The sequence below is a fragment of the Phaeoacremonium minimum genome (assembly GCF_000392275.1).
Source record: "Phaeoacremonium minimum UCRPA7 unplaced genomic scaffold PA7_03_scaffold_184, whole genome shotgun sequence".
Classification (NCBI taxonomy): domain Eukaryota; kingdom Fungi; phylum Ascomycota; class Sordariomycetes; order Togniniales; family Togniniaceae; genus Phaeoacremonium; species Phaeoacremonium minimum.
In genome coordinates this window covers 3,440-11,708 of record NW_006921091.1, presented here as the reverse complement: position 1 = coordinate 11,708, position 8,269 = coordinate 3,440, and the positions used below count along the sequence as shown (strand labels likewise).

The following is an 8,269-nucleotide window of genomic DNA, read 5'->3' as shown; positions in this document are numbered from 1 at the left end:
AAAATCCTGTTATCAAGGATGCCCTACAGTAGATAGCCTCTGCCGTCATGCAGATGGACAGATGGAAATAGTGGCCGATCGAAAAGACCGTGCCGGTGCTGGCACTGGTAACTGTGACCTCTTCTGGGATGGAAGCTGTGCATCACATACTTCTGAACCAGTAGAGACACTTGGGCATATTCATCCCTCCAAGGCTGGGCGCTCACAGGTAGAGATTCCAATCTAGGTGGGACTAATATGAATTCAACGGTTGAGGAGAGCTTGGGTATCTTTGATATCATGCGACGACCTCAAAGCAGCTCTGTCAAGTACACACCTCCTCCATCCAGAGTTGAGAGAGCAGCTGTTTGTTCATCCAACCTCCAGCCATCGTTGCCCCAGCATTTCATCTTGTCAACATGGCTGTCAAGTTCAAGCGACTAGTTTAGTCTACGGCCTATCTTCTTCTTCTTCTTCTTCTTCTTCTTCTTCAATAGAGCGTGTTTATTACCTACCTACCTACCTTACCTGGCTTAGCTACTGTTAGCTAGGTAGGTAGGTGACGGCAGCTTGGAGTTGATTGAGGATCGAGAGCCGGCAGTTGGCCCGCCCCTTGCCGCGCACCCAAGTATATACTGTACCTTTTTTATCATGTCGTCAGTTCGTAGGTAGACCGGCTTAAGTCGCGGTATGCTCTGGGGGACCTCGGGTGGCTCGCTCCACCACCCCGGCTACCTACCGTCCTACCCTCGAGCTACCTAAGGTAGGTAGACCCCGCGGCGGGACAAGCTCGGGTACTGCACCACAGACACGCCAGCGCACCACTGAATTGTATGGTATCGTATCACCTCACCTACTTACTGGCTTTCAACACCGGCGTACTCTCTTCTCTCCACGCACGCTTCACACTCCCAAGTCTCAGAGTCGTCCGGGAGCATCCGCGTGCACCTGCCTGTCCTGGGAACTGCGCAAAGGTTGCAGTCCATCCCAATTGGCGCGCGTTACGCCGTCGGGCCACGAGAGCGACGGCTCGGCTTTGGGAGGCAGATCCATCGTGGATGCATGCAGGAGGACTAGGGCGGAGGTGGTGATCTGACATCCAATTCCTTCTGCCTCTCTCCCCCCTCTTGTCCTCTTGTCCACCACAGTATCAGTATTGTCTATCCCTTTTCCACCCGCGCCGCACCGCTCCGCACGCCGGGTTCATCCGAGGCTATCCATTCCGGCGACCGCCTTGCTGTCTCAACGGTGCCAGCCGCCGAATACCGACAACATGGCTCCGTCCGTAGATCCGACGCATCCTGACAGGTAGGTCGCTCGCTGATGCCATTCCCCACTGAGCCCGTTTCCCCTGTGCTCCCCGCATTGGTCCCCTTACGGGTGGACTTGCCCTGCCAGGCACGCATCGTGGCCTCATCTTGGAAAGTCTAAGTAGGGACATGCTGGTGTCATGGACGGATCGGCTGATCAGCATCACACTCATAGGCCGGTACACATTGTCTTTGTCGGGGCAGGGGCCGTAGGCTGCTTCTACGCCTCAAGACTACATCATGTAAGTGAAGTCTCTAAGCCGACCGCCCCTTTGCCAACCTGCGTGGCCTTCAGTCTGGGTATTCGGGTCGAATCGGCTTAAGGGGGTTGAGCCTGGAGATGTTCAACTCTACATCGTTTGAACATGATCTTGCTGACATGCAGCCCCTTTAGCCTCAGCACAACATTCACACCTCCCTGATCGCAAGGTCAAACTACCCGCAACTCTCAGCCGGCGGCGTGAAGCTGCAGACCCGCACCTTCGGTGACTACACCTTCACACCGCACGCCGTCTTCCCATCAGTGGCAGCCGCCGCCGTCAAGCCCTCTGGCAATGGCTCATCATCATCATCGCCTGGGCCGCGTCAGTGGGACTTCATCATCGTTACTACCAAGGCCCTGCCCGACCGCGGCGACGACGCTGCCCTGATCGCCCCGCTGGTCGGGCCCTCGTCCGTCATTGTGCTGATCCAGAACGGCGTCGGCGTCGAAGCCCCTTACCGCAAGCGTTACCCAACGACGCCCATAGTAAGTGCCGTCACGGTCGTCAGCGCCGAGCAGATCTCCCCCGGCACGGTGCGCCAGAACCGCTGGACGCGGATGCACCTGGGCCCGTACACGGACTCGGCGTCGACCGACGAGGACGAGACGGGCAGCGCCTCGGACAGCGACTTCCAGGACCGCGCGCGCGCGGAGCTCGAGCGGCGCGGCACGGCGGCCGTCGAGCAGCTCACGGCGTGGTGGACGGCGCTGGGCGGGATCAGGGACATCGAGGCGTCCGACGAGGTCGGCCTGCAGACGGTGCGCTGGCACAAGCTGACCATCAACGCGGCCATGAACCCGTCGGCCGTGCTGTCGGGCGGCCGCGGCAACGCCGACATGGTGCGCGACCCGGAGCTGCGCCGCCACCTGCGCGGCATCATGGCCGAGATCTGGGACGCCGCGCCGCGCGTCCTGGGCCGCCCCTTCCCCGCCGACCTCGCGCCCCCGGACAAGATCCTCGCCAGCACCGAGCGCAACGTCGGCAGCAAGCCCAGCATGCTGCTCGACTGGGAGCGCGGCAGCCCGCTCGAGATCGAGGTCATCCTCGGGAACCCGGTGCGCATCGCCCGCGCCAAGGGCGTCGAGCTGCCGCGCATGCAGAGCCTGTATGCCCTACTGAGTAGTGCGCAGCGGACGCGGGAGGAAAGGCAGCAGAAGAACAAGGGGAAGCTCTAGGTGGGCAAACATTTGTACTAAGTCATTTTGTTACATATATAGAAAGCATCTGCGGAAGGGCTTTGATAGATGAGTCTATTTTACAGCTATTCCCCCTTGTGTAAAAGTAGGAAGCGGACTGCTTCTGGCAAAAAGACCATTCGCAATCCCGTGAGCTAGAAGCTTCCAGCTGCTCTTGATGTAGCCCCTATCTGCTATAAGCTAAAGTGGCTCTCCTTCTCGCCCAATATTGTACAGTACATTATAAGTTTACAAAGAGCACCGTTCATCGATGTCTTGATCGCCGCGGCCGCATTGACACAAGCTACGGTCATGTCTGGAATTAGGTTAGTAATAGAACGCTTGCGGTTCAGGTCTGCGGCTCAGTACCTGAACCAACAGCCGCTCGACGGGATCTAAATACTCCTCCTCCTCCGCCTCCTCTTCTTCGTACTTGGCGGGCTCGTATGTTCTCTGACCCTCATACTATGAGGTGGAAAGGTTCAACGCGTTCAAATAGCCCGCACGTAGCATAGGACGAGGGTCAAAGCCCAAGTCATCATAAGTATCGCTGGTGCGGAACTTAGGGACATCGTCCGTCTTGATCTCTGGGGCGGCGCCTGTAGAAACCTCAGTAGCAGCGGCAAGATCTGCCAGGTGCTGGAGACCTTGAACCTCGGCGCCGGAACTTGTCGAAGGTCGAACCGTCTCGGCGATCTTGTCCCGGATGGAGCTATCCCAAGAAGAAGGCGCAATGTGAGACTCAAGAATCTGCTTAAGCAGTTGGGTGGCCTCTTCCCGGGTCTTTTCCACCTTGGTCAATTCCAGGAGCGAGAGAGATGCCAGGCACGTGAAATGGTGACTCAATGGACTCAGTAATGAGGGATTCTCCACCAGTAGTCGGACTAATTCCTTCGAAGCCCAAACAATATCCGTGGCGAGAGCTGACGGCATGAAGAGATAAGCCAGAAGCCTGCAGTGCCAGTATGCTAGATGCACAACCGGGAAGTCGGCAGGAGTGATGTCAGGGGGGAAGTCTGCCCGCCACATCTCCATGTTGACATTGAAAGCAGCTGAAGCTGCGGCGCCGCTGCCTGGGCCAAGGCTCTCAGGAGCTGTCAAGGAAGCTGGCAGCCAGTGTCCGATAATATACGACAGCACTAAAGGTTGGTTAGAATGCGAACTCTAGACATATCCACGGTAAGATACTCACTGATAAACCGGTAAATAGCTTCTCCGAACACAAGCTTGAGACCAGCTGAGAGCGTAACAGTGTCGTTAGGAATCATCATCGGATCCGCAGTACCAATGGCATTCCATCGATCAATAATGACCAAGATCCACCAAGCCCTGATCCCCAGAACGTGATCAGTGTCCAACTCCGGCTGCACATCGATGCTCGAATCAATGTGAGAGCGCTGCAGGGATAGGGAATATGCAACACCAACAGCTCTACCAATGAGCGAGGACTTTGAAGGCCCGGGATGCTGTCCTTTGAGGGAAGCTGGGCCGTGGTTGTCAGCCTCAATAATCATTAGGATCAAAGTTTGCAGATGAATGAGGTCAGAGACGGTAGAGCGCTCTGCTGTCTCGGCTTCCCAGTCGCCAAGCAGACGGTTCGCTGCACGGGAGTCACCCTCAGCGTTTGGAACTGCAAAGGATTTCATAGTCGCATTGAGTGCTTCGATGAAGGCCTCCCGTAGAAGGAGTGAGCATTGCCCAAGTTGCTCTTGAAGTCGAGATTTGACGGCAGGAAGAAGAGGGAAGGTGTGGTGGATGATGGAGAGGTATCTACTTTTATTAGCATCTGAAATCTGTATGAAAGTGTGTTCGACTATGCTTACCCATGGAAGATACCATCGTCGACGTCTCGCCCTTGCTCTTCCTGGGCATCAGCAGAAAGTCCGTCCATCATTGCAGCTGGTCTGGAACCATCAGGACGAGGAGCTATTGGTTGGGGACCTAGGCCGTTGGCTGAATACGATGAGGTACGATAGCGGTCCGAGGGGGTTTGATAAGGTTGAATTGGTCGAGGTTCAGATCCCCAGGCAGTTTGCCTGTTGTTTGAAGGGGTGCTGAAGCCGTCCCCCGAAATGCTTGAGAAAGGTCGTTTCCTCGAACTCTCATCACCAGGGATAGCGGGAGAGAAGCCACCAGACGACTCGCGCCTTGGGAGACCTGCAAGGCCTAGAGCCTCACTGACACTTTGACCGCCCAACTTGCCTTCAATGTGATGAATTCTGTCTGCAAGTTCTTTGATATACCTAGTAAGACATGTCAGTGTCGAACTCACCACAAAGACATAATTCACAAGACAACCCACCCTTTGCTGGGACCTCTCTTCTGAGGGACGCGACTGAACAAGCATCGTATACCAGACCGTCGGCAATTCGAGCATGGCTCTTCTCCATTCTCTGACGAAGCATCACACTTGACCTTTTTCCGGCGACACTCATCACATGCCCGCGAAACCTTGGAACGCTTACGGGGTGGTGTGTTGTCAACGACACCATACGTCTGTGCCACGCTTATCTGAACATGTTGATGTTGAGGGAGATGTGTCGGTGGTGTAGGAGTCTCGATGTAGCTCTGTTGTGCGGTTTCGGTCTGGGTCATAACTTGCTGTAGGCTCGGATCTTGGTTCTGCAGGCTGTGAAGAGTCTCGAGCTCGGGATCTTGAGGCTCTATGCGCGCCTCTTGGTTTGTAGTCCCGGTAGGGAGGCTTGGGCCAAATCCTTGAGTTGCCAGACCCTCGGTCAATTGAGCAGCCAGCTGCAGCTCCTCTGCACTGACTGATGGTCTCTGAATCCCTCGCTGTGGTGTCGGGGGCTCTTGCAGGTGCTCACGCAACTGCTCAAGGTCTTGATCGCGATCGTAGACGCCGCTATCCTGAGCATCCACGTTAGGAGAGGGGTATTGCTGCATCACGACTTCCTCGCCGTCCATGCCGGGCTCGCGTTTCTCCATTCTCTAATAAGAGGCAGATGCACTTTGCAGGCGGATAGAGACAAAACCCAGGTGACACTGCTAGACTGAAGGCTGCTTGGTAATACCAACGGTGGGTAGGCGGTGCTCTATCGCCAATATGTTCACGACAACAGTACCCGCCTTATTGAGTATTACGAATAGGTGTGAACCGAGAAATGGTGGAAGGAGTGTTACAGGAGGAAAGCACGAAGTTGAGCTTCACGTTGTAGATGCAGTGACAAGGTCGCTCTGTGGACTATGCTGGCGAGCTATGAAGCTATGTTTCTCTCGTGAGAGGAGGCCCTTTGCAGGAAAGATGGTGATGCCTTCGTCTGGGTCGCGTCGCGATGCGATTGAGAGGCTCAGCGCGTGGTCTCAATGGAAACAGACAATGTATTCTTGAATGCGACAAATGTCAGTAACAGCTTGCTCACAACATCAATCAAATCAATTGAATTGCTCGATTTGACAGAAAAGTAAAGTAACATTTTATTGTGACATGTGAAAAAGCGCAAACAGCGCGACGCCAGAGCCCATCAAGCACACAGCAGACATTTCTGCGTGTGTTGTGGCATCGAGCGAGGGAGACAGTGCCAAGAAAGCGCGATGCAGAAAACATACCTCTAAAGTAGGAAGGATGGTCGACGATTCTCCGATGGAAGAATTGATGATGCTGCTTCCGTGGCGGAAGAGGAAGAACCAGCGGCCGATGGGAGAGTGGAAGGGAACGGAGGTTTTGACGGCGCGGTGCTGCCATGTAGGCAGGAAATTTTTTCCCAGGCCAAACCACGTCTGTTTGGCGGGAATTCTAACAGTGCCTATCAGTCGCTACCAGGGTCCAGAAAGAGGTAGGGTTAGAAGAGAGTGGGCGTGAATGTAGTGACTTAAGCGGCACGTGCCTAATCTCACAAGGGCGAGGAGAAGAAAGGAAGAGGAAAAAGATTGTTGCGAGAGGGAAGGAAGGAGAGGCGGGAAGCAGGTCCGTGAGCCTGAATCAAGAACCCCACTACCTAGGTAGAGAAAATGTTAGTGCTAGACAGCCAATGAGATAGCTCCATTTTGGACTGGAGCTTCCCGAGGTCCAACCTGGCCACCTTTCTCAGGTCTTTCCATATGCCATCATTTCGCAAAGCTTGCTGCCTCGGCGCCACTCTTTTCAATGTGACAGATGAGCAGAATCACTTGATGATATACATCATCGAGGACGTACCTATCAATGTTCAAACCAAAGCCACAGGAGATGACTCGGCGAACTCTTTGCATGATCCTAAGACACGTACATCACGATGCCCTAGAGAGATCTTGACTGGGGTGTTTGTCTTCAAACGGTGTCTCTTCCCGATAGAAATAGCCGTCTCGAGCAGCTAGGTTCAGCCATTGATTGCGCTAGGTGTTCGCTCAGCGGCGCAGTCGGAAACTACAAGCTGACCATTCACCGATGTACACAGGAAGATAGCCGCACCACTGCCTTTCCTGTGTCTGTTGGCTTTCACCTTTAAAGATCGATCTCCGCGGGCCGACCAGTTTTCCTCACCAGGATGACATACCCATGCTTTCAACGACACGTGGCCACTAAACGTTTTGATTCCCTCTCTAACCTCGATTCTCGCGTTTTCGGTCCGTCTTGTTGTGCGTAAGGCGGATTCAAGTGATGTATCAGTCCATTCAAGGATATGATGGATTGTGAGTGGTTTCTCAACTGCCCTTCACCAAAGTGAATGCACCCTAGTGAATACGACAGCCGCGAGCGCAGCAATTTGTTTCACTGATTCCGAGATCTGAAATCAGATCTGGCACACGTGCATTATATATGAATCAAATCAGTGACACAACAAGGAGAAGCCCCTCATTGGCTCTGGCAGCCTTCTACCGACAAGATATTACACAAGCGTGTTTGGAGAGGAGAGCGGCCTACTGATATATACCCTAGCTCTCGCTAAAGAGTACCGGCCACGGACTGGCTTCACATTTGCCTCCGAACTACGAAGGTACGTTATCAAGAAAGTCTGCTGTCACTGGAAGCGAGCGCCACCACCTTCGGCAGACCAATGCGAGAAGCCCCCAGCTGGGTTGAACCGACGGAGAATGCACCGGTGTTCGGATGTGCTTGTCGGAACAGATGTTGAGAGAGGTGGTCAAGACCTAACCTTCTGCTTGTGAAGACTCGGACTTAAGTGACTTAAGTCGAGGATCGCTGCACTAACCATTGGGTGATTCTGCATGACAATTGACCACCTTAGCAGATTGAGTTTCTTTTATTGCAGGTCTCATCTTTCCGACTGGCTCTCATGTAAATGCCTGGGTTAGGCAAAACATGGGATTGTCAACTCCTTTGAGCCTCTTCGTGCCTGCATTGCCAATCACTTGTATTCCAGCCTTTATTTCCAATCATATAGATTTACCTTGAGTAACCTTTTGTGAGGATGTAAGAGGTAGCCATTGCACGTGAAAATGAAAGTGGTCCAAAGCTATCGCGATAATGTCGCGGCTAAACGAATGAGGGGTTGCCCCCCTGACCAGAGATGCCTGAGATGCTCCAGCCGTAAAGCCACTTCTGCTAATGATTTTGAACGACTTTCTTACGAGGGTTAAAGAT

The 8,269-nt window shown here is 53.9% G+C and overlaps 2 protein-coding genes across 2 annotated transcripts; one reads left to right on the top strand and one right to left on the bottom strand.

Moving 5' to 3' along the window:
• Positions 1–1,252: 1,252 nt before the first annotated feature.
• On the top strand, positions 1,253–2,727 carry UCRPA7_2678 (putative 2-dehydropantoate 2-reductase protein; the record flags this gene model as incomplete). Its single annotated transcript, XM_007915271.1, has 3 exons — positions 1,253–1,287; positions 1,465–1,531; positions 1,684–2,727. The coding sequence occupies 3 exons, from the start codon at positions 1,253–1,255 to the stop codon at positions 2,725–2,727; spliced, it is 1,146 nt and encodes a 381-aa protein (XP_007913462.1).
• A 465-nt stretch (positions 2,728–3,192) lies between these two features.
• On the bottom strand, positions 3,193–4,621 carry UCRPA7_2677 (putative c6 finger domain-containing protein; the record flags this gene model as incomplete). Its single annotated transcript, XM_007915283.1, has 3 exons — positions 3,193–3,866; positions 3,920–4,497; positions 4,551–4,621. 3 exons carry the CDS (start codon positions 4,619–4,621, stop codon positions 3,193–3,195), a joined length of 1,323 nt encoding a protein of 440 aa, XP_007913474.1.
• Between the last annotated feature and the right edge of the window lie 3,648 nt (positions 4,622–8,269).